The sequence below is a fragment of the Hypanus sabinus genome, chromosome 7 (genome assembly GCF_030144855.1).
Source record: "Hypanus sabinus isolate sHypSab1 chromosome 7, sHypSab1.hap1, whole genome shotgun sequence".
Lineage (NCBI taxonomy): Eukaryota > Metazoa > Chordata > Chondrichthyes > Myliobatiformes > Dasyatidae > Hypanus > Hypanus sabinus.
The window spans coordinates 330,888-356,175 of record NC_082712.1 but is presented as its reverse complement, the minus strand read 5'-3'; the positions used below and the strand labels follow the sequence as shown (position 1 = coordinate 356,175).

The 25,288-nt window shown below is 43.8% G+C and overlaps 1 protein-coding gene across 2 annotated transcripts in view; it reads left to right on the top strand.

The window, feature by feature from the left end:
- The window catches only part of nup155 (nucleoporin 155), a 283,923-nt gene that overhangs the window by 169,971 nt on the left and 88,664 nt on the right, over positions 1–25,288 (top strand). For both annotated transcript variants that reach the window (XM_059974027.1, XM_059974028.1), the window contains exons 20-22: positions 2,162–2,277; positions 10,021–10,118; positions 19,325–19,458. In XM_059974027.1, coding sequence (XP_059830010.1) covers positions 2,162–2,277; positions 10,021–10,118; positions 19,325–19,458 — 348 coding nt within the window. The remainder of the gene's footprint in view (positions 1–2,161; positions 2,278–10,020; positions 10,119–19,324; positions 19,459–25,288) is intronic.

Sequence of the window (25,288 nt, the reverse complement as noted above, 5' to 3'; positions counted from 1 at the left end):
CAAAAGTGTTTATTAATAAAATAAGCAAATCAATACCAATAATGCAAATATATAGATAACACACGTTAGCAATAATAAACCTAAAAGTGTAGGAATAATAATAAGCAATAATAAACAAGCTCTATTGATGTCTAGGGGTAAATGAATTGTCATAGAATATAAAGTTCAGTTCAGTTCATGCGTGCTGAGGGAGATATGGTTGTTGTAATCGTTGGAGAGAGAGAGAGAGAGAGCGAGCGAGAAGTAACAGCTACAGCAGTCAAACCTTCCTTTGCGTTCTTGATCCGTCGTGTTGTTGTGGCCATTCAGTTATGACCCCTCTGTCCTTCAGCTAGACTGTTCTTTTGTGGTGGACCCGTCACTCTGGCATGAGTGGACACACACACAAGTCCCTACCGGCCCTGCAATAACACTGTGAGTTTTATTGACTGACCTTCTGGTTCAGTCTCCGAAGCCCCACACCTTCCCATGGGTTCCAACACTCAATCAGTGTCCACTAGTGTGTCTCCTGGTGTGTCTGAAGGGTGTCTCTCCAGACCTGACTTTTATCCCTACTCACGGGGTCTCAGCTATCAATCAATTTTGAATGGCTGTGTTCATCAAACCAGCCCACTCCGTGTCCACTGAGGAATGTTAATGAACAGAATGGTACAAGATAAATAACCCTCTCAGAAGTCATAATACGGTGAATCAACAAGTCTCTCTCCCCTCTCTTCTCAGTAGCAGATGTTCTGGCATGTTTCCTCCTCATCTCTCTCTCTCTCTCTCATGAGCAGCATAGCAACAGTAATTGTTTGTGATTCTCCCGGGGGGGGGGGGGGTGGAATTATGGGCAACTCTGCACCCTTCTGCCCATCAGAGCTGTTCATCCTTCATAACAGCATGAACATTGATTTCTCTAACTTCTGTTAATGCCCCTCCTCCCCTTCTCACCCTATCCCTTATTTATTTACTTATTTCCCCCTCTCCTTTTTTTTTCTCGCTGTCTCTCTCACAGTCACTCTTTGCCTATTCTCCATCTCCCTGTGGTGCTCCCTTCCCCCTTTCTTTCTCCCCAGGCATACTGTCCCATGATCCTTTCCCTTCTCCAGCTCTGTATCCCTTTTGCCAATCACCTTTCCAGCTCTTACTTTCACCCCTCCCCCGCCCGTCTTCTATCATTTCGGATTTCCCCCTCCCACTCCTACTTTCAAATCTCTTACTATCTTTTCTTTCAGTTAGTCCTGACAAAGGGTCTCGGCCTGAAATGTTTACTGTGCTTCTTTGTATAGATGCTGCCTGGCCTGCTGCGTTCCACCAGCATTTTGTGTGTTTTGCTTGAATTTCCAGCATCTGCAGATTTCCTCGTGTTTACAGGGGTGTTGCCTGGATTGGGGAGCAGGCCTTATTAGAATAGGTTGAGTGAACTCGGCCTTTTCTCCTTGGAGCAAAGGAGGATTAGAGATGACCTGATAGAGGTGTATAAAATGATGAGAGGCATTGATCGTGTGGATAGTCAGAGGCTTTTTCCCAGGGCTGAAATGGTTGCCACAAGAGGACCCAGGTTTAAGGTGCTGGGGAATAGGTACAGAGGAGATGTCAGGGGTAAGTTTTTTACTCAGAGTGGTGAGTGCATGGAATGGGCTGCCGGCAATGGGCGATGGAGGCGGATACAATAGGGTCTTGTAAGAGGCTTTTAGGTAGGTACATGGATCTTAGAAAAATAGAGGGCTATGGGTAAACCTAGTAATTTCTGAGGTAGGGACATGTTCAGCACAACTTTGTGGGCTGAAGGGCCTGTATTGTGCTGTAGTTTTCTATGTTTCTATTCCCTTTTTTCTTCTTATCCATCCCTCTGTCACTTGGCATTTAGAGTCGCCTGCACTTGTAATTAGATGGGCAATGGAGGACCATCCTCCAGATACTGGAGTTGCCTGTCTCATTACAGGGCCATAGATACAGTAGATTTTCAGTCTTATTCATAATGGAGGATTTGGCCGAAGTAGGTTTGAAGTTTCCACTTGCAGGTAAATCTATATATACTTCCCACATTGTAGTCAAAGGTGAAGCAGTGAGAGTTCAGCCAATATGTAAGGCTAATAGACAGTATCACAATTGCAGGCACACGTGCAATTGGTTAAATTTGATATTCATATTACTAACTGTGGCTTTTCTCTCGCAGTTGGAGAGCAGCGTTTCTGCAAAGGTTCTAGCAAATGTTCTACTGGAACTCAATGGATTACGGGATTTCCTTGATAGGAACTCGCAGTTTGGGTCTGGAAGTTTGGGAAATGTGAGGTAAGACCAATATGAAGCTGATGCCTGGTCACTGAAATACAGAGAATGTACAATATCGAAATAAGCCATTATCTCAGTTCCTGTCTCTAGAGGTTAAAGTTCCTTTATAATTCTGCTTTCATCCTGAAATGCTTTTGTAGTTTTTGCACTCTGCTCCCTCTCTCCATTCCTCTTATCTTCCCCCACTCTGGACTACTCCTCTCCTCCACCTGCTCCTCCCCACTGCTTCCTCCACTCTCGAGAGCCCCTCTCCTCCTCCCTGCCACTGCTTCTCCCACAGTCAGCCACCACTCTCCTCCTCCTGCTCCCCCCAGCCCAATACTTCATTAATTTATACGAACAATTAGGGTGTGAATGTATAAACAAGATTAGTAAGTTTGTGGGTGAAGCTAAAATAGGTAGTGTTTTAAGTAGTGTAGAAGGTTATGAACAATTACAGGGGAATCTTGATCAGATAGAGATATAGGCTGAAAATAGGCCAATTGTGAGGTAACACACACAAAACGCTGGTGGAACACAGCAGGCCAGGCAGCATCTATAGGAAGAGGCACTGTTGACATTTCAGGCTGAGACCCTTCATCAGGACTAACTGAAAGCAAAGATAGTAAGAGATCTTGAATTTCCAGCATCTGCACATTTCCTCGTGTTTACAGTTGTGATGTATTGCATTTTGGAAGATTAAACAAGGGTGGCCGTTACGCAGTGAATGGTAGGGCCCTGGGGAGTGTATGTGCATGTGATGAATCAGTTATATACGGTGGTGAATACAGCGGACGCTCGTCAGACCCCACATGGTGTACTGTTCTCAGTTTGGTCACCTCACTACAGGAAGAATGTGGAAACTATAGAAAGTGTGTGGAGAAGGTTTACAAGGATTGCCTGGATTGGGGAGCATGCTTAGGTTGAGTAAACTTGGCCTTTTCTCCTTAAAACGAAGGAGGATGAGAGGTGATCTGATAGAGATGTATAAGATGATGAGAGGCATTGATCGTGTAGATAGTCAGAGGCTTTTTCCCAGGGCTGAAATGGCTACCACAAGAGGGTACAGTTTTTAAGCTGCTAGGAAGTAGGTACAGAGGAGATGGCAGGGTAAGTTTTTTTAAACACAAAGAGTGGCGAGTGTGTGGAATGGGCTGCCAGTGGTGGTGGTAGAGGGTACAATAGAGTCTTTTAAGAGATTCCTGGATAGGTACATGGAGCTCAGAAAAATAGAGGGCTATGGGTAAACCTAGGTAATTTCTAAAGTAAGTACATGTTCGGCACAGCATTGTGTGCTGAAGGATCTGTATTGTGGTGTAGGTTTTCTATGTTTCTATGTTTAAAGTGGAGGTTGATTGGACATTTGAGTAGTCATGGTATCAAATGTTACAGGGAGAATGTGAATGAGAGGGGTAATAAATCTGTCATGATGAAATGACGGAGCAGTTACAATGGGCCACATGGTCTAATTCTGCTCCTGTGTATTATGGCATGCTGGCCTTCATCAGTCAGGGCACTGAGTAACGGAGTTGCATTAATGTGAGATGTTGGTGAGGCTGCACTCAGACTCTACTATTTTGGACTCCCTTTTACAGGAATGCTATAGTTAAACTAGACATAGTGCAGAAAAGATTTACCAGGATGTTGCCTGGATTTGGGGACCTGATTGACGAGGGAGAGGTTGTGTAGACTTGAGTTTAATCCCTGGAACGTAGGAGACCGAGGAATAATAAAATGGAGTCATGTAATATCAGGAATGTCTAAAACAGGGTGAAAGTCTTTTTCCCAGGGATGGCTGCTAATTGCTGTGGGCACAGGTTTCAGATTATGGACAAACAATTGAGAAGGGTCACCAAGCAGTTTCTTCATGGAAAAGGTGGTGCAGACTTCGAATGAGCTACCAGAAATAGGCATTAAGCGAGCAACGTTTAAAATACAACACACAAGGAACTCAACAGGCTGGGCAGCATCTATGTAAAAGTGTAAACAGTAAACCTTTTGGGCCAAGACTCTTTGTCTGCATTCAGAGCCCTTCTTAAACAGTGGAAAAACATTGGTTATCCTCCAGTCCTCTGGTACCTCTCCTGTCGCTGAGGATGTTTTAAATATTGCTATAGCCTAGCAATTCCTGCATCTGCCTTCCACAGGGTCTGAGGCCCTGACAGTTTACCACCCTGATTTGCCTTTGGAGACCAAACACCTACTTGCAGAAACATAGAAAACCTACAGCATAATACGGGCCCTTCGGCCCACAAAGTTGTGTCGAACATGTTCCTACCTTAGAAATTACTAGGCTTACCCAAAGCCCTCTATTTTACTAAGCTCTATGTACCAATCCAAAATTCTCTTCAAAGACCCTATCATATCCGCCTCCACTACCATTGCCAGCAGCCCATTCCATGCACTCACCACTCTCCTGAGTAAAACCTTACCCCTGACATCTCTGTACCTACTCTCCAGCACCTTAAACCTGTGTCCTCATGTGGCAACCTTTTCAGCCCTGGGTAAAAGCCTCTGACTATCCAGACGATCAATGCCTCTCATTATCTTATATACCTCTATCAGGTCACCTCTCATCCTCCTTTGCTCCAAGGAGAAAAGGCCAAGTTCACTCAAACCTATTCTCCTAAGGCATGCTCCCCAATCCAGGCACCATCCTTGTAAGCCTCCTCTGCACCCTTTCTATGGCTTCTACATCCTTCTTATAGTGAGACGACCAAAGCTGACTACAGTACTCCAAGTGGGGTCTGACCAGGGTCCTATATAGCTGCAACTTTACCTCTTGGCTCCTTAATTCAATTCCACGATTGATGAAGGCCAATACACCATATGCCTTCTTAACCACAGAGTCAACCTGCGCAGCTGCTTTGAACGTCCTCTGGAGTAGGACCCCAAGATCCCTCTGATCCTCCACACTGCCAAGAGTCTTACCATTAATACTATATTCTGTCATCATATTTGACCCACCAAAATGAACCACTTCACACTTATCCGAGTTGAACTCCATCTGCCACTTTTCAGCCCAGTTTTGTATCCTATCAATATCCCACTGAAACCTCTGACTGTCCTCCACACTATCCACAACACCTCCAACCTTAGTGTCATTTGCAAATTTACAAACCCATCCCTCCTCTAACTCATTCAGGTCATTTATAAAAATCACGAAGAGTAAGGGTCCAGAACAAATCCCTGAGGGACTCAACTGGTGACCGTCCTCCATGCAGAATATGACCTGTCAACAACCACACTTTGCCTTCTGTGGACAAGCCATTTCTGGATCCACAAAGCAATGTCCCCTTGGATCCCATGCCTCCTTACTTTCTCAATAAGCCTTTCATGGGGTACCTTATCAAATGCCTTATTGAAATCCATATACACTACATCTACTGCTCTTCCTTCAACAATGTACTTAGTCACATCCTCAAAATATTCAATCAGGCTCATAAGGCACAATCTGCCCTAGAGAAAGCCATGCTGTCTATTCCTAATCATATTATGCCTCCCCAAATGTTCAATAAATTCTGCCTCTCAGGATCTTCTCCATCAACTTATCAACCACTGAAGAAAGACTCACTGGTCTATAATTTCCTGGACTATCTCTACTCCCTTACTTGAATAAGGAAACAAAATCTGCAACCCTCCAATCCTCTGGAAACTCTCCTGTCTCCATTGATGATGCATCATTGCCAAAGACCAATGATTTGCCCAATACCAAATCAAGTACAGCCTCTCCTCTTACAGGTTTATCTACATATTGTGTCCAGAACACACCTGAACACACCTAACAATCTCCACCCCATCTGAACCCTTTGCTCTACGGAGATGCCACTCAATTTTTGGGAAATGAAAATCTCCCATCACGACAGCTGTTATTATTGCACCTTTCCAGGATCTGTTTCCCTATCTGCTCCTCGATATCCTTGTTACGATTTGGCAACCTGTAAAGAACTCCCAGTAAAGTGATTGACCCCTTCCTGTTTGTAATCTCCAACCACAGAGACTCTGTAGACAATCTCTCCATGGGGTCCACCGTTTTTGCAGCTCCCTCATCAATAGTGCCATGCCCCCATCTCTTTTGCCTCCCTCCCTGTCCTTTCTGAAACATCTAAAACCCAGCACCCAGTCTCTTCAGTTCGGTTCCCACCCCCCCAACAATTCTAGTTTAATCTCTCCCTAATTGCCCTAGCAAAACTCACTTCCAGGATATTGGTCTCCCTGCAATTCAAGTGCAACCCATCCTTTGCGTACAGGTCACACCTGCCCCAAAATAGGTCCCAATGATCCAGAAATCTCAATCCCTGCCCCCTGCTCCAATCCCTCAGACACGCATTTATCCTCCACCTCATTCTATTCCTATACTCACTATCGTGTGGCACAGGCAGTAATCCCGAGATTACTACCTTTGTGATCCTGCTTCTCAACTTCCTAACTCCCTGTAGTCTTTTGTCAGGACCCCTTTCCTTTTCCTGCCTATGTCATTGGTACCAACATGTACCATGACCGCTGGCTGTTCTCCCTTGAACGCGATCTGAAACATCCCAGACCTTGGCACCTGGGAAGCAAACTACCATTCGAATTTCTTTCCTGTGTCCACAGAATCGTCTGTCTGATCCCCTAACTATAGTCCCCTATCACTACTGCCTTCCTCTTCCTTTCCCCACGCTTCTGAGCCACAGGGCCAGACTCTGTTTCAGAAGCATGGCCACTGTTGCTTCCCTCAGGTAGGCTGTCCCCCAACAGTACTCAAACAGGAGTACTTGTCGTCAAGGGGTACAGCCACAGGGGTACTCTCTAGTACCTGACTCTTGCCTTTCCCCCTCCTGACTGTGACCCACTTGTCTATTTTCTGTGGCCCCAGTGTGACCACCTGCCTATAACTCCTTTCTAACAACTCCTCGCTCTCTCTGACCAGATGAAGGTCATTGAGCTGCATCTTCAGTTCCCTAACTTGGTCCCTTAGGAGCTGCAGCTCGATGGACCAGGTTGAAATATGGCCATCCGGGAGGCTGGAGACTCCAGGACCTCCCACATCTGACAGCGAGCACAGAAAACTGGCCTCACGCACATACTACTTCCTTTCAGCAATTAGCACAGGTAAACCTACCTCGTCTTGTCCCACCTACACCTGTTGAGCCAAAGCCCTATCACTCTGCTGCTCGCTGGATAGGGTAGTCTTCTTTTTAAACCTTTCATGCTTTACTGGCTGACAGTAAAGTGCCTGCACAGTCTTGCCTCTTTTACCCTGAGAAGTAAAAAGTCTTTGCTCCAGAAATCAGCCGTTGATTTGCCGCCTTCTTGCTCTGAATCAAAAAAAAAACCTACTCCTTGGTAATCTGTACAGGTCCATGAAGTTGATGCCGCTTTTCTGCTCTTCTTTAGACTCTGTATCCGTCAGTACAGATCATGCAAGTACAGATACAGTTGCAAGAAAAAGTTTGTGAGCCCTTTGTTATTACCTAGTTTTCTGCATTAATTACTCATAAAATGTGGTCTGACCTTCATCTCACAGTAATAGCCAGTCACAATCTACCTAAACTAATAACACAAATTGTACTCTTCATGTTTTATTGAGCATATTGTTTAATCATTCACAATCTAGGCTGGAAAAGATACATGAACTCTTGTATTTAATAACTGATAGAACTTCCTTTAGCAACAATATCCTTCAAACCTTTCCTGTAGCTGCTGATCAAACTTGCATGATGGTGAGGAGGATTTTTAGACAAATCCTCCAAACAAAACTGTTTCAGTTCATCAGTATTTTTGGGATAATTTGCATGAACAGCCATCTTCAGGCCATGCCACATCTCAATTGGGTTAAGGTCTGGATTCCATGACTTGCCATTTCCACAAATCCCCTGTCTATTTTGACTGCACATATGGATTACCATTCTGGACTAGGACGAATTTTGTCCTTTACAATCCTTTTGTTCTTAAAATATCTGAAGAATCCCTTAGGAGTTGCCTTCACTTTGTCTGATAGAACAAGTTCATGCCTTCTTTTAGCTTTCCTGATTGCCTCCTTAAGTGTTCTTTGGCATTTCTTGTACTACATAACCACCTCAATTTTCCTGCTTGCCTATACCTGCTATGTACTGCCTTTTCTCTCATATCTCCATATCTCTTAAAAACCAAGGTTCCCTCTATTTGTTTCCTTTTCCTTTTATGCTGAAAGGCACATACAAGCTTCGTACTCTCAAATTACGTCTTAGAAGGCCTCGCACTGTCCAAGTACCTTTGCCAGCAAACAGCCTGTCCCAAGTCACAATTATAGATTTATTTCTGATACCGTCAAAATTGGCTTTTCTTCAATTTAGTATCTCAACCCGCGGACCAGATGTATCTTTTTGCATATTTACTTTGAAACTAACGGCATTGTGGTCTTTGAATGAAAAGTGTTCCCCTGCACACTGATGAAAGTAAATTTCCCAAACACGTTTGAAAAAGCACTATCTATTCTAGTCCTTATACAGTTTGGGATTCCCAGTCAATATGTGGAAAGTTAAAATCTACTATACCAACCTTATGTTTCTTGTAGCAGGCTGCAATCTCTTTACAAATTTATTCCTCAGAGTCTCTAGGACTGTTGGGTGGACTGTAATATAGCCCTGTAAATGTGGTCATATCTTTCTTATTTTCTCATTTCCACTCATATTCAATTTTTCCAGTCTAGCCTGATGACATTTTCTATTTTTCTAGTCTATGCAGGTGACATTATCCCTGACTAACCTTAACCCTTCCACTTTGATGCATCTAAAATAATGGGACCCCAATATATTAAGCTAACCCTAAAATCTTATGCTTCCATCCCATACCAAATCCTTAGCCAAATGGTAAATTATATAATCCTCCTAGTTCTGGCCTCACTAACGTGTGTGTAGGTAGTAATCCTGAGATCACAACCCTGGAGGTCCTGCCCTTTAACTTCGGACCTAACGCCCTGAACTCCTTGTGCAGAACCTTGTCAGTTGTGGTACCTGCATGGACCATGATCTCTAGCTGTTTACCCTCCTACTTAAGAATGCCAAGAGCTTAATCCGAGATGTCCCAGGACATGCCACCCAGGAAGGAATATACCTTCTGTCTGTTGCCCTGAAAAAATGAATCTCCCCAACAGTATCCAAAGTGATACACCTGTTGTTGAGGGGAATGGCTACAGGGGTACTCTGCACTGATTCATTAACCTCTTTCCCATTCCTGACTGCTACCCTGTTTCCTGTGTTCTGCACCTTGGGTGTAACTGCCTTTCTGTATATCCCATCTGTCACCCCTTCAGCCTCCCAAATGATCTGGAGTTCATCCAGTTCCAGCTGCATCTCCTTAACATGCATTGTTGAACCTGCAGGTGGATACACTTCTTGCAGGTATACTTCTCAGAAACTCTTGAGGTCTCCCTGCCTTAGGAGAGATTTAGAGGACCATGGGCCAAACGTGGACAGATGGATGTAGTTTTCTAGGCTCGTCCCGCTTCATCCTGTCCTTCCCACCTGTCTCCTAAACCCCTCTCATTTGCTGCTTGCTGATCACCCCCATTGCATCTTTCATAAATTTTGTTTATTTTAAAGCTCTCACGTCAGTCTCAACATTATTAGACAAAAGCAAACTCAACTGTTCATCTGATAGTTGACTTTACAGTTACGTTGTTCCAATACTTCACTTGCCGCACACTCCCCACACCAGGTCACCAGTGAATTGAACACCAAGTATGCATCTAAGGCCATCCACTATAACAAAGTTATTTGTGATCTTTCCCTGCTTTTTCAGTTTTAGTGCATCTAATGTACCAAAGCGGCTGCTAGGATTTATGCGACCTGATGGAGGCTCACAGCAAGTTCAACAGGAGCTTCAACGAAAGTATCATAGTGAGTAGCTCAAATTTCATCAAACCATTTAGTACCACGTGTAATGACTGCAACATTCACCTGGATGAACATTAAATTTTGGAACATAGCTGTGGGAATTATTACTTTGCTGCTGTGATATTTAGTATTTATTTTACTGGTGATGTTGATGCAGCCATGCCAGTGTTTATGCCATGAGAGACTTGCCAGGCCACTGAAAGAAAAGTTAAATGTCAACCTCAGATGTGGATGTGAATAGGCACTTGGCAGGAATGAAGACTAAATTGCATCTATTTTAACACAATGAGAAACAGCCTTTGGCCTAATGCCACTATGCTGCCTAATATCTAATCCCATTTGCCTGCATTAATTACATATCCCTCTATGCCTTGTTCACTGAAGTTAGTATCCCTCTTAAATGTTATTACTGTTCTTGCCTCCACATCTCCTCTGTCAGCTCATTCCAGCTAACAACACCACTGGAAAAAGGTACCCCTCAGATCTCTATTCAGATTCCTCCCTCTTACCTTAAACTTGTGTCTCTAGTTTGAGACACTCCAACTAGGGGAACAGAAACTGGTGATCCAGCCAGTTGATCTGGACTATTGTATCCTTGGGTAATCTTTATTGTCCTTTTTGCTGTCATCTTCAAACTTACTAATCATGCCACTTACATTCTCATCAAGCGTCATTAACATATTTGACAAACAGCAGAGAAACTCTACACCAATCTTTGTGGCACACTACTAATCACAGACCTCCAATCAGAAAAACAATTATATCACCTTCTGATTTAAACCAAGACAATTTGTGTCCAATTTGCGAATTTTTCTTGAATGGTACAAATGACGTCTACCATATGGAGCCTTATCAAAGACCTTCCTGGAGTCCATGTAGATGTCTACTGACAAAAGACTAGGACATAGGAGCAGAACTAGGCCATTCAGATCCCACTCAACCTCATATGGATGTCCTTTTGAATATTGTGTACAGTTTTGGTCTCCAGGTTTAAGGAAGGACATTCTGGCAATTGAGGAAGTGCAGCGTAGATTCACTAGGTTGATTCCTGGGATGGCAGGGCTGTCTTACGCAGAGGGATTGGAGAGATTGGGCTTGTACACACTGGAATTGAGGAGATTGAGAGGGGATCTGATTGAAACGTTTAAGATAATTAAAGGATTTGATAGGATTGAGGCAGGAAATATGTTCCAGATGTTGGGAGAGTCCAGTACCAGAGGGCATGGATTGAGAATAAGAGGTCAGTTATTTAAAACAGAGTTGAGGAAAAACTTCTTCTCCCAGAGAGTTGTGGCGGTGTGGAATGCACTGCCTCGGAAGACGGTGGAGGCCAATTCTCTGGATGCTTTCAAGAAGGAGCTAGATAGATATCTGATGGATAGGGGAATCAAGGGATATGGGGACAAGGCAGGGACTGGGTATTGATAGTGAATGATCAGCCATGATCTCAGAATGGCGGTGCAGACTCGAGAGGCCGAATGGTCTACTTCTGCACCTATTGTCTATATGCCTGCCTTCTTGTCATATGCTTTGATGCCCTGACTGATCAGGAAACAATCAACTTCCATCTTGAATACACCCATGGACTTGGCCTCCACCTCAGTCTGTGGCAGAGCTTTCCACAGATTCACTACTCTCTGGTTTTAAAAAAATATCCTCCTCTCACCCCTTCAAAATGTGCCCTCTAGTTCTGGAATAATCCTAGTGAACTAAAAAGGCTACAAGAAGGGAAAAGATTAATTATGAGGGCAGACTAGCCAATAATATAAAGCAGGATAACCAAAGCTTTTTCATTTATATAAAGAGTAAGAGGTGAGCGTTGATACTGGACCACTGGAAAATGATGCTGGTGAGGTAGTAAAGGGGGACAAAGAAAAGCCAGATGAACTTACTGGATACTTTGCATCAGTGTTAGCTGTGGATGACACTAGCAGTGTGCCAGAGGTGCATGAGTGTGAGGGAGCAGGAGTGAGTGGTGTTGCTATGACAAAGGAGAAAGTGCCTTAAGGTGAATAAGTTACCTGGGCCAAATAGACTTCATCCCAGAGTCCTGAGAGAGGTTGCTGAAGAGATAACAGGTGCATTGATCATATTCTTTCAAGAATCACTTGATTCTGACATATTCCCAGAGGACTGGAAAATTGTAAATGTCACTCCATGCTTTAGGAAGGGAGGAAGACAAAAGAGGAAAGTTTAGGCCAGTTAATCTATCTTTAGTGATTGGGAAAGTGCTGGACTCTTATTAAGGATGAAGTTTCAAGATTCTTGGAGACAAATGATAAAATAAGTCAAAGTCAGATTAGTTTCTGTGAAGGGAGATCTTGTCTGACAAATCTGTTAGAATTCTTCAAGGAAGTACAAGTGAGGTGGACAAAGGAGAGGCAGTGGATGTCATTTACTTAGATTTTCAGAAGGCATTTAAGAAGGTATATTACATGAGGCTGCTTAAAAAGATAAAATCATATAGTGTTATGGAAAGTAAACTGGCATGGATAGCGGTATGGTTGACAGGCAGGAGGCAGCGAGTGGGAAGAAATTTTACCTACCAAGTACTAGTGGTTTTTCACAGGGGTCGGTATTGGGACTTATGTCTATGTCATTGGTACTAACGTGTACCAAGGCTTCTGGCTGCTTCCCTCTCCCCTCAGAACACTCTGGACCCGATCTGAGATATTCTGTACCCTCTCCCCAGGGAGGCAACACACCATTCGGGTATCCTTGTCTGGCTCACAGAATCTCTTGTCTGTTCCCCTCACTGTGGAATCCCCTATAACTACCACATTTCTCCTTGCTCTCTAGATCACGGCACTGGGTAGAGTGCCAGAGTCCCGTTCACTGTGGTCTTCCTCTGTCAGGTCAACCTCTCCAACAGTATCTAAAACAATATATCAATTTCTGAGGGGGACTGTCACAGAGGTGCTGTCTACTATCTCTCTGTAGGTATTATCAGTAACCTCCTCACTTTTCCTAATTAGCTGAAGGTCATCAAGAGGCTTTGAGGAAAGAGCAGCAGAATAAAGTGTATAAAGGTAGTAAGGTAGAAGGGCTAAAGTGTGTGTACTTCAATGCAAGAAGCATCAGGAACAAAGGTGATGAACTGAGAGCTTGGATACATACATGGAGTTATGATGTAGTGGCCATTACGGAGACTTGGCTGGCACCAGGGCAGGAACGGACTCTGAATATTCTTGGATTTCAGTGCTTTAAAAGGGATAGAGAGGGTGAAAAAAGGGGAGGAGGGGTGGCATTACTGGTCAGGGATACTATAACAGCTGCAGAAAGGGTGGGTAATGTAGCAGGATCCTCTTGAGTCAGTATGGGTGGAATTCAGGAAGAGAAAGGGAGCAGTTACTCTACTGGGGGTATTCTATAGGCCCCCTGGTAGCAGCAGAGATACCAAGGAGCAGATAGGGAGGCAGATTTTGGAAAGGTGCAAAAATAACAGGGTTGTTATCATGGGTGACTTTAACTTCCCAAATATTGATTAGCACTTGATTAGTTCCAAAGGTTTAGATGGGGCAGAGTTTGTTAAATGTGTCCAGGATGGATTCCTGTCACAGTATGTTGACAGGCCAACTAGGGGGAATGCCTTACTAGATCTAGTATTAGGTAATGAACCAGGTCAGGTCACAGATCTGTCGCAGATCTGGGTGAGCATCTGGGGGACAGTGATCACCACTCCCTGACCTTTAGCATTATCATGGAAAAGGATAGAATCAGAGAGGACAGGAAAAATTTTAATTGGGGAAGGGCAAATTATGAGGCTATAAGGCTAGAACTTGCGGGTGTGAACTGGGATGATGTTTTTGCAGGGAAATGTACTATGGACATGTGGTCAATGTTTAAGGATCTCTTGCAGGATGTTAGGGATAAATTTGTCCCGGTGAGGAGGATAAAGAATGCTAGGGTGAAGGAGCCATGGGTGACAAGTGAAGTGGAAAATCTAGTCAGGTGGAAGAAGGCAGCATACATGAGGTTTAGGAAGTAAGGATCAGATGGGTCTATTGAGGAATATAGGGTAGCAAGAAAGGAGCTTAAGAAGAGGCTGAAAAGAGCAAGAAGGGAGAATGAGAAGGTCTTGGCGAGTAGGGTAAAGGAAAACCCCAAGGCATTCTTCAATTATGTGAAGAACAAAAGGATGACAAGAGTGAAGGTAGGACCGATTAGAGATAAATTGAGAAATTTATCAATTTATCACAGCCTGGAGGCTGTGGAAGTGAGTGAGGTCCTCAATGAATACTTCTCTTTGGTATTCACCACTGAGAGGGAACTTGACAGTGAGGACAACATGAGTGAGGTTGATGTTCTGGAGCGTGTTGATATTAAGGGAGAGGAGGTGTTGGAGTTGTTAAAATACATTAGGACAGATAAGACAATAGACAGTAGGTGCAGGAGTAGGCCATTCGGCCCTTCTAGCCAGCACCGCCATTCACTGTGATCATGGCTGCTCATACACAATCAGTACCCTGTTCCTGACCTCTCCCCATATCTCTTGACCCCGCTATCTATAAGAGTTCTATCTAATTTTCTCTTGAAAGCATCCAGAGACTTGGCCTCCACTACCTTCTGGGGCAGAGCATTCCACATATCCACCACTCTCTGGGTGAAAAAGTTTTTCCGCTTCTCTGTTCTAAATGGCCTACCCCTTATTCTTAAACTGTGGCCTCTAGTTCTGGACTCACCCATCAGCGGGAACATGCTTCCTGCCTCCAGCGTGTGCAATCCCTTAATAATCTTATATGTTTCAATCAAATCCTCTCTCATCCTTCTAAATTCCAGTGTATACAAGCCCAATCTTTCAACATATGACAGTCCCGCCATTCCGGGAATTAACCTTGTGAACCTACGCTGCACTCGCTCAATAGCAAGAATGTCCTTCCTCAAATTTGGAAACTAAAACTGCACACAATACTCCAGGTGGGGTCTCACCAGGGCCCTGTACAGCTGCAGAAGGACCTCTTTACTTCTATACTCAATTCCTCTTGTTATAGAGGCCAGCATGCCATTAGCTTTCTTCACTGCCTGCTATACCTGCATGCTTGCTTTCATTGACTGATGTCGTTGTACCTAGATCTCGTTGTACTTTCCCCTTTCCTAACTTGACTCCATTTAGATAGTAATCTGCCTTCCTGTTCTTGCCACCAAAGTGGATAACCTCATATTTATCCACATTAAACTGCATCTGCCATACATTTGCCCACTCACCCAACCTGTCCAAGTCATCCTGCATTCTCATAACATCCTCCTGACATTTCACTATGCCAACCAGCTTTGTGTCATCAGCAAATTTGCTAATGTTACTTTTAATCCCTTCATCTAAATCATTAATGTATATTGTAAACAGCTGTGGTCCCAGCACCGAACTGATGTCCCCTGAGCCTGACGAAATATTCCCCAGGCTGCTCCACGAGGCAAGGGAAGAGATTGCTGAACCTCTGGCTAGGATCTTTATGTACTCGTCCATGGGAATGGTACCGGAGGATTGCAGGGAGGCGAATGTTGTACCCTTGTTCAAAAAAGGTAGTAGGGATAGTCCAGGTACTTATAGACCAGTGAGACTCACGTCTGTGGTGGGAAAGCTGTTGGAAAAGATTCTTAGAGATAGGATCTATGGGCATTTAGAGAATCATGATCTGATCAGGGACAGTCAGCATGGCTTTGTGAAGGGCAGATCGTGCCTAACAAGCCTGATAGAGTTCTTTGAGGAGGTGACCAGGCATATAGATGAGGGTAGTGCAGTGGATGTGATCTACATGGATTCTAGTAAGGCATTTGAGAAGGTTCCACATGGTAGGCTTATTCAAAAAGTCAGAAGGCATGGGATCCAGGGAACTTTTGGCCAGGTGGATTCAGAATTGGCTTACCTGCAGAAAGCAGAGGGTCGTGGTGGAGGGAGTACATTCAGATTGGAGGGTTGTGACTAGTGGTGTCCCACAAGGATCTGTTCTGGGACCTCTACTTTTTGTGATTTTTATTAACGACCTGGATGTGGGGGTGGAAGGGTGGGTTGGCAAGTTTGCAGACGACACAAAGGTTGGTTGTGTTGTAGATAGTGTAGAAGATTGTCAAAGATTGCAGAGAGACATTGATAGGATGCAGAAGTGGGCTGAGAAGTGGCAGATGGAGTTCAACCCGGAAAAGTATGAGGTGGTACACTTTGGAAGGACAAACTTCAAGGCAGAGTAGAAAGTAAATGGCAAGATACTTGGTAGTGTAGAGGAGCAGAGGGATCTGGGGGTACATGTCCACAGACCCCTGAAAGTTGCCTCACAGGTAGATAGGGTAGTTAAGAAAGCTGATGGGGTGTTAGCTTTCATAAGTCGAGGGATAGAGTTTAAAAGATGCGATGTAATGATGCAGTTGTATAAAACTCTAGTTAGGCCACACTTGGAGTACTGTGTCCAGTTCTGGTTGCCTCAGTATAGGAGGGATGTGGAAACATTGGAAAGGGTACAGAGGAGATTTACCAAGATGCTGCTTGGTTTAGAGAGTATGGATTATGATCAGAGATTAAGGGAACTGGGGCTTTACTCTTTGGAGAGAAGGAGGATGAGAGGAGACATGATAGAGGTGTACAAGAGATTGAGAGGAATAGACAGAGTGGACAGCCAGTGCCTCTTCCCCAGGGCACCACTGCTCAGTACAAGAGGACATGGCTTTAAGGTAAGGGGAGGGAGGTTCAAGGGGGATATTAGAGGAAGGTTTTTCACTCAGAGTGGTTGGTGTATGGAATGCACTGCTTGAGTCAGTGGTGGAGGCAGATACACTAGTGAAGTTTAAGAGAGTACTAGACAGGTACATGGCGGAATTTAAGGTGGGGGATTATATGGGAGGCAGTGTTTCAGGGTCGGCAGAACATTGTGGGCCAAAGTGCCTGTAATATGCTGTACTGTTCTATGTTCTATTAAGTTGCAGCTCCAGATCCTGAACACAGTCCTTAAGGAGCCTCATCTCAGTGCAGCTGGTGCAGATGTACGTCTGGCACTCCAAGCACAACACTAATCCTAGATGCATACCTCTACTGCCACTGTTATTACTAAATAAATAAAACTGTAACTTACCCCTTACTATAAGCCTCAATAGTCACAGGAAGCCTGTTGTTGTTTCCACCTGAGCCCATTGAGCCAGAGCCCCTATGACTCTGCGCCCTCTCACTCAGCTGCCAGCGGGATATGGTGGTGTTCTTTTTAAACCTTCTGCTCTCCAAGGTCACGCACCTGCGCAGTCGTGCCTCTTTTGAGTAGTGTCTCAGAAAGGCAGTCCATTATTAAAGATCTCCAGCACCCAGGGCATGCCCTTTTCTCACAATTACCATCAGGTAGGAGATAGAGAAGCCTGAAGGCACACACTCAGCGATTCAGTAACAGCTTCTTACCTTCTGCCATCCAATTCCTAAATGGACTTTGAAGCTTTGTACACTACCTCACTTTTTTTAAATACAGTATTTGTTTTTTCACATTTAAAAAAAATCTATTCAATATACGTAATTAATTTACTGTTTATTTATTATTATGTTTTATTTTACTTATTTTTTTTCTCAGCTACATTATGTATTGCATGGAACTGCTGCTGCCTCTAGGTTAAAACATTTCACATCACATGCTGGAGATTATAAGCCTGTTTCTGATTCTGATATGAAGATAGGTGGAGGGGTAGTTTCTGCTGAGGAAGCAATGTGAATACAGCAGGATTTGGACAATTTGGAAGAATGGGCAAAAAAGTGGCAGATAGAATACAGTGTTGGAAAATGTATGATAATGAACAATTGTGCGGACTGTTATCTAAATGGGGAGAAAATGCAAACCTCAGAGGTGCAGTGAGACTTGGGAGTCATCGTGCAAGTCTCCCAGAAGGTTAATTGACAGGTTCAGTCTATGGTAAAGAAGGCAAATACAACGCTGGCATTTATTTTAAGGGGAATAGACTTTAAAACAAGGAGATAATGTTGAAGCTTTAACATTATCTCCTTGAAGACACTAGTCATGCCGCATTTGGAGTGTTAACAGTTTTGTGCCCCGTATCTCATTTAGGATGTATTCTCATTGGAGAGAGTCCAGATGAGATTCACCGCAATGGTTCCAGGAGTGAAGGGGTTAGCGTTTGGCAACTTTGGGCCTGTCCTCAATAGAATTTTGAAGAATGCAGGAGGGATCTCATTGAAAAGACTAGACAAGGTGGATGTGGAGAGGACTTTTCCTTTTGTGGAATCTACCGAATATTGAAAGGACAAAACAAGGTGGATGTGGAGAGGACTTTTCCTCTGGTGGAACCTGCTGAATGTTGAAAGGACGAGACTGAGTGGATGGTGGGGGTGTCCAGAACTAGAGTGCACAGCCTCAAAGTTGAGGGGCAAGCTTTTATGACAGAAGTAAGGAGTAATTTTTTTTAGCCAGAGTGGTGAATCTGTGGAATACTCTGCCAGAGACCGTGGTGAAGGCCAAATCCGTGGGTATATTCAAAGTGGAGGTTGATAGAATTCTGATTGGTTAGGGCATAAAGGAATATGGTGAGATGTATGGAGTTGAATGGGCTCCGGGAGGATCACGCTCAACCTTTTGATTCCTGATTTGACTGAGATCTTACCAACATCTGTCTCCACACACTCTCCACTAATTATTCTGGCTCTCTGGTTCCCATGCCCCTGCAACTCTAGTTTAAACCCCACTGTGCAGGATTAACAAACCTTCCCTCTAGGATATTAGTCCCCATCCAGCTCAGATGCAAACTGTCTCTTCTGTATAGTCCCACCTTCCCTTGAAGAAATTACCCTGCGTCATATACCAACTCCTTAGCCATGTGTTAAACTGTATAATCTTATTTAAGGTCTCACTAGTATGTGTTGTTGAGGGGATGGCCATAGGTGTACAGTGCACTGGCTCCTTAACTGCTTTCCACTTCCTGACTGTCACCCAGTCTTCTGTGTCCTGCACCTTGGATGTAAGTGTATTTCTGTGTGTCCTATGTAATCACCCTTTAGCCTCCTGAATGATCTGGAGTTCATCCTGTTCCAGCTCCAACTCCTTAACATGACGTATAGCAGCTGCAGCTGGATGCGCCTCTTGCAGGTAAAGTTGTCAGGGACACTTGTGTGTGGTGCTCTGGTTGTTCAGGATCTGCACATTTGCTTGTGTTTATGAACTGTTGATATTACTATCTTTGTAATGGTCTTAGGTCTTGCCTCAGTACTGACCAACTCTTTCCTCCCACAGCTGAAGCGCAGGCCTATGAAAAGCTGTCGATGCAGGGCATGCAACAACTAATCCATTACACCAGCCAAACTCTGGCATTGTGGAAGCTACTGTGTGATCATCAATTCAGCATTGTCATTGGAGATTTACTGAAGGTAGCAATCTGGTTACTGTACCAGGCAGAATCTGTTCTGCATTTTGTCTCTCTTTGCTCACAGGAGTTATTTATAGACTCAGTCATGCCCAGTGCAGTTATTATTATAGAATTGCACAGCGTTAAAGCAGGCCTTTCGCCCACTGTGACTGTGCCAACTATCATGCCCTTCTGTACTCATGCTACTTGGCAAGGATAATTCCAGGTCCTCTGTGCCCTGCTCCTTTAATACCTGTCATGATGCCTCTTCTTTGTTGCTGCTAGCGTTGCCTCCACCATCTTCCATAGTAGCTCATTCCAGAAACAAACTGCCTTTGTGTGAAGAATTTAGAAACATAGAAAGCCTACAGCACACTACAGGCCCTTCGGCCCACAAAGCTGTAGCGAACATGTCCTTACTGCAGAAATTACCTAGGGATACCCATAGCCCTCTATTTTTCTAAGCTCTGTGTACCTATCCAGGAGTCTCCTAACAGACCCTATTGTATGTACCTCCACCACCGTTGCTGGCCGCCCATTCCACACACGCACCACTCTGCGTGAAAAACTTTTCCCTGACATCTCCTCTATACCTACTTCCAAGCACCTTAAAATTGTGCCCTCGCTTATTAGCCATTTCAGCCCTGGGAAAAAGCCTCTGACTGTGATCGATATCTCTCATCATCTTATACACATCTCTCAGGTCACTTCTCATCCTCTGTCACTCCAAGGAGAAAAGGCCAAGTTCACTCAACCTATTCTCAGAAGGCATGCCCCCCAATCCAATCTCCTCTGCACCCTTTGTTTTGTTTCTACATCCTTCCTGTAGTGAGGTGACCAGAACTGAGCACAGTACTCCCAAGTGGGATCTGACCAGGGTACTAGATAGCTGCAACATTACCTCTCGACTCCTAAACTCAATGCCACGATTGTTGAAGGCCAATGCACCGTATGCCGCCTTAATCAAAGAGTCAACCTGCCTAGCAGCTTTAAGTGTCCTATGGACTCGGACCCCAAGATCCCTGTGATCCTCCACACTGCCAAGAGTCTACCATTAATGCTACATTCTGCCATCATATTTGACCTACCAAAATGAACCACTTCACACTTAACTGGGTTGAACGCCATCTGCCACTTTTCAGCCCAGATGTAATCTCTGACAGGCCTCCTCTTTATCCACAACACCCCTAACCTTTCTGTCATCAGAAATTTACAACCCATCCCTCCACTTTCTCATCCAGGTCATTTACAAAAAGCATGAAGAGAAGGGATCCCAGAACACATCCCTGAGGCACAACACTGGTCACCGAACTCCATGCAGAATATACCTGCCTACAACCACTCTTTGCCTTCTGTAGGCAAGCCAATTCTGGATCCACAAAGTAATGTTCCCTTGGGATCCTATGCCTCCTTACTTTCTCAATAAATCTTGCATGGGGTACCTTATCAAATGTCTTGCTGAAATCCATATAAATTACATCTGCTGCTCTGCCCTCATCAGTATGTTTAGTCACATCCTTAAAAAATTCAATCAGGCTCATAAGACACGACCTGCTGTTGACAAAGCCATGCTGACTATTACTAATTATATATTTTGCCCCTCAAATGTTCATAGATCCTGCCTGTCAGGATCTTCTCCATTAACTTACCAACCACTGAAGTAAGACTCACTGGTCTATAATTTCCTGGGCTATCTCTACTCTTTTTTGAATAAGGGAACAACATTTACAACCCTCCAATCCTCCAGAAGCTCTCACGTCCCCACTGATGATTCAAAGATCATCGCCAGAGGCTCAGTAATCTCCCATTTTTGGTAGAATCTCAGGTGGTGACGAGAGGGCATACAGGAGTGAGATATGCCAACTAGTGAAGTGGTGCCGCAGCAACAACCTGGCACTCAACATCAGTAAGATGAAAGAACTGACTTGTGGACTTCAGGAAGGGTAAGATGAAGGAACACATACCAATCCTCATAGAGGGATCAGAAGTGGAGAGAGTGAGCAGCTTCAGGTTCTTGGGTGTCAAGATCTCTGAGGGTCTAACCTGGTCCCAACATATTGATGTAGTTATAAAGAAGGCAAGACAGCAGCTATACTTTATTAGGAGTTTGAAGTGATTTGGCATCTCAAAAATGTCTATAGATGTACCGTGGAGAGCATTCTGACAGGCTGCATTACTGTCTGGTATGGAGGAGCTACTGCACAGGACCAAAAGAAGCTGCAGAAGGTTTTAAATCTAGTCAGCTCCATCTTGGGCACTAGCCTACAAAGTGCCCAGGACATCTTCAGGGAGCAGTGTTTCAGAAAGGTAATGTCCATTATTAAGGACCTCCAGCACCCAGAGCATGCCCTTTTCTCATGGTTACTATCAGGTAGGAGATACAGAAGCCTGAAGGCACACACTCAGCGATTAAGGAACAGCTTCTTTCCCTCTATGATCCGATTCCTAAATGGACATTGAATCTTTGGACACTACCTCACTTTTGCTTAATATACAGTATTTCTGATTTTGCATGTTTTTTATAATCTATTCAATATACATAATTGATTTACTTGTTTATTTATTATTACTATTTTTATCTCTCTCTGCTGGATTATGTATTGCATTGAACTGCTGCTGCTAAGTTAACAAATTTCACGTCACATGCAGCCGATAATAAACCTGATTCTGATTTTGAGGATGAGGTTTCAGGGTACTTAGAGATTAATGATAAAATAAGTCAAAGTCAACATGGTTTCTGTGAAGGGAAATCTTGCTAGATAAATCTGTTTAGAGTTTTTCGAGGAAGTAAGAAGCAGGGTGGACAAAGGAGAGGCAGTGGATGTAATTTACTTGGATTTTCAGAAGGCATTTGATAAGGTGCCACATGAAGCTGTTTAACAACATAAAATCCTATGGCGTTACAGGAAAGATAGTGGCATGGGTAACAGAATAGCCGAAAGGCAGGAGGCAGCGAGTAGGGATAAAAGAGGCCTTTTCTGGTTGGCTGCCAGTGACTATTGGTGTTCCTCAACGGTCAGTATTGGGACCACTGCTTTTCCCATTGTTTGTCAATGATTTAGATAATGGATTTGATCGCCTCGTGCCAAGGTTTGTGGTAATACAAAGATAGCTGGAGGGGTAGGTAGTGCTGAAGAAGCAATGCAATTGCCACAGGATTGGAAGAACGGGCAAAAACATAGCAGATGGAATACGTTGTTGGGAAATGTATGATAATGCATTTTGGTAAGAAGAACCATAGTGTGGCCTATTATCTAAATGGGGAGAAAGTTCAAACATCAGAGGTGCAGAGGGACAGAGGAGTCCTTGTGCATGACTCCTGGAAGGTTATGGGTCAGGTTTGTGGTATAGAAGGCAAATGTTGGCATTGCATTTCAAGGGGAATAGAATATAAAGCAAGAAGATGATGCTGAGCATTTATAAGACACTAGTCAGGCCGCCCTTGGAGTATTGTCGACAGTTTTGGGCTCCATATCTCAGAAACACTGTGTTGTCATTGGAGAGGGTCCAGAGGTGGTTCATGAGGATGATTCCAGGAATGAAGGGGTTAACATATGAGGGGAGTTTGGCAGCTATGGACCTGTACTCAGTGGAATTTGGAAGAATGCAGGGGGATCTCATTGCTGAGAGGACTAGATAGGGTGAATGTGGAGAGGATATTTCCTGGGTGGGGGTATCCAGAACTAGGGGGCACAGCCTCAAAATTGAGGGGTGACCTTTTAGAACAGAGGTAAGGAGGAATTTTTTAGCCAGAGAGTAGTGAATTTGTGGAATATTCTGCCACAGATTGCAGTGGAGGCCAAGTTCATGGGTATATCTAAGGCGGAAGTTGATAATTTCCTGATCAGTCAGGGCATCAAAGGATATGGCAAAAAGGTAGGTGTATGGGGTTGAGTGGGTTCCGGGATCAACCATGATGAAATGGCAGAGCAGACTCAATGGGCTGAACATAGAAATTTACAGCACATTACAGGTCCTTCAGCCCACAATGTTGTGCCGACCACGTAACCTACTCTAGAGACTGCCTAGAATTTTCCTAGAACATAGCCCACTATTTTTCTAAGCTCCACGTAGCTGTCTAAGAGGCTCTTAAAAGACCCTATTGTATCTGCTTCCACCACCGCTGCCAGCAGTGCATTCCACGCCTATGTAAAAAAACTTATCCCTGACATCCCCTCTGTACCTATGGCCTAATTCTGGTCTTACGGTCTTGTGGTTTTGTGTCAATTTAGAACATGGCATAACTGGTTCGGATCAGCTATCTTATGTGCATTTGGAGTATTTGGCGGAAAAAATAGGGTCTTTCAAGAGACTCATAGATAGGTACATTGAGCTTAGTAAAATAGATGGCTATATGGTAGGGAAATTGTAGGCAGTTTGTAAAGAGTCGGCTACATGGTCGGCTCAACATTGTGGCCAAATGCCTGTATTGTGCTGTTTCTTGGTTCTATGTTTTAGTCACCCTGCTATAAGAAAGGTGTCATAAACTGGAAAGAAATGTCAAGGACATAGAGGTTTTTTTAACACAACAGAAAATGCTGAAAATCAAAGTAATACGCACCTTGGTCCTGATGAAGGGTCTCAGCCTGCAATGTCAACTGTTGACTTGATTACATAGAAGCTGCATGGCCTGCTGATTTTCTTCAGGATCTTGTGTGTATTACTGAGGATTTTTTTTAGGACTTGAGGAACTGAATAATAGAAAGAGGTTGAACAGATTAGAATTTTTTTCATTGGAGCATTGCACCTGTACCCCTCAGACTTTCTGTTTGATAATGCTCTCCATGGCCCTGCCATTTTCTGTGCAAGTTAAGAACGTGCAAAAGTAAGGCACAGCGCAACAGCCCACAATGTTGTGTCGAAGTATTAGTAATCCAATGCCCAGCTAAACTAATCTCTTTGCTTACACAATGTCCATATCCTTCCATTTTCTGCACGTTCACATACCCACCTAAGTACCTCTTGAACAACTCTGTCATATTTGCCTCCAGCACCACCCAAGCAGTAAATTCCAAGCACCCACCATTGTCTTCAGAAAAACTCGCCTACGTATTTCTTTATTTCCACTCACTATAAATGAATGTCCTCTGGTAGTTGACTGTCTATGATTCTCATTATCTTTTGAGCATCTTTTAAATCGCCCATCAGCTTCCACCACTACCAAGTTTGTCTAATCACTTAAACTCTAACCCAGATCGTATCCTGGTAAATCTTTTCTGCACCTACTCATAAGCCTCCCTAGCCTTGATGTAATGGAGTGCCAGAATTGAATGCAATTCTCCCAGTGTCTGCAAACTTTACTAAGCCAACTATCATGTTCATTCCAGGCATTTATATATATCAGAGTAGGGTTTCCCAGTATGGATCCACAAGTCGTAGACCTCCAGCCAGATTAAGTCCCATTCACCACTACAGGTTCCCCCCGCTATCCGAAGGTAGAGTGTTCCTATGAAACTGTTTGTAAGCGGAAATGTCGTAAAGTGAAGAAGCAATTACCATTAATTTATATGGGAAATTTTTTGAGTGTTCCCAGACCCAAAAAATACCAAATCATTACCAAATAACTCATAAAACCTAAAATAACAGGAACTTATAGCAAAAGCAGGAATGATACGATAAATATACAGCCTATATAAAGTAGACATATTTTATGTATGGTGTAGTTTCAGTTATTAAAAGTGGGGAGACAGCAAGCTGAAATCGATTTGGAGAAAAAAAAATCGGCACTTACACGCATGCGCACACAACTGCCCGCACAAGGTTTCGCGGTCATGTTAGTATTTCTCAGGGTAAACACACGTATGAAGCAGGTGTCTTTTTTGTAAAAGTGAAAATCCTCTTTGGTTAGCAAA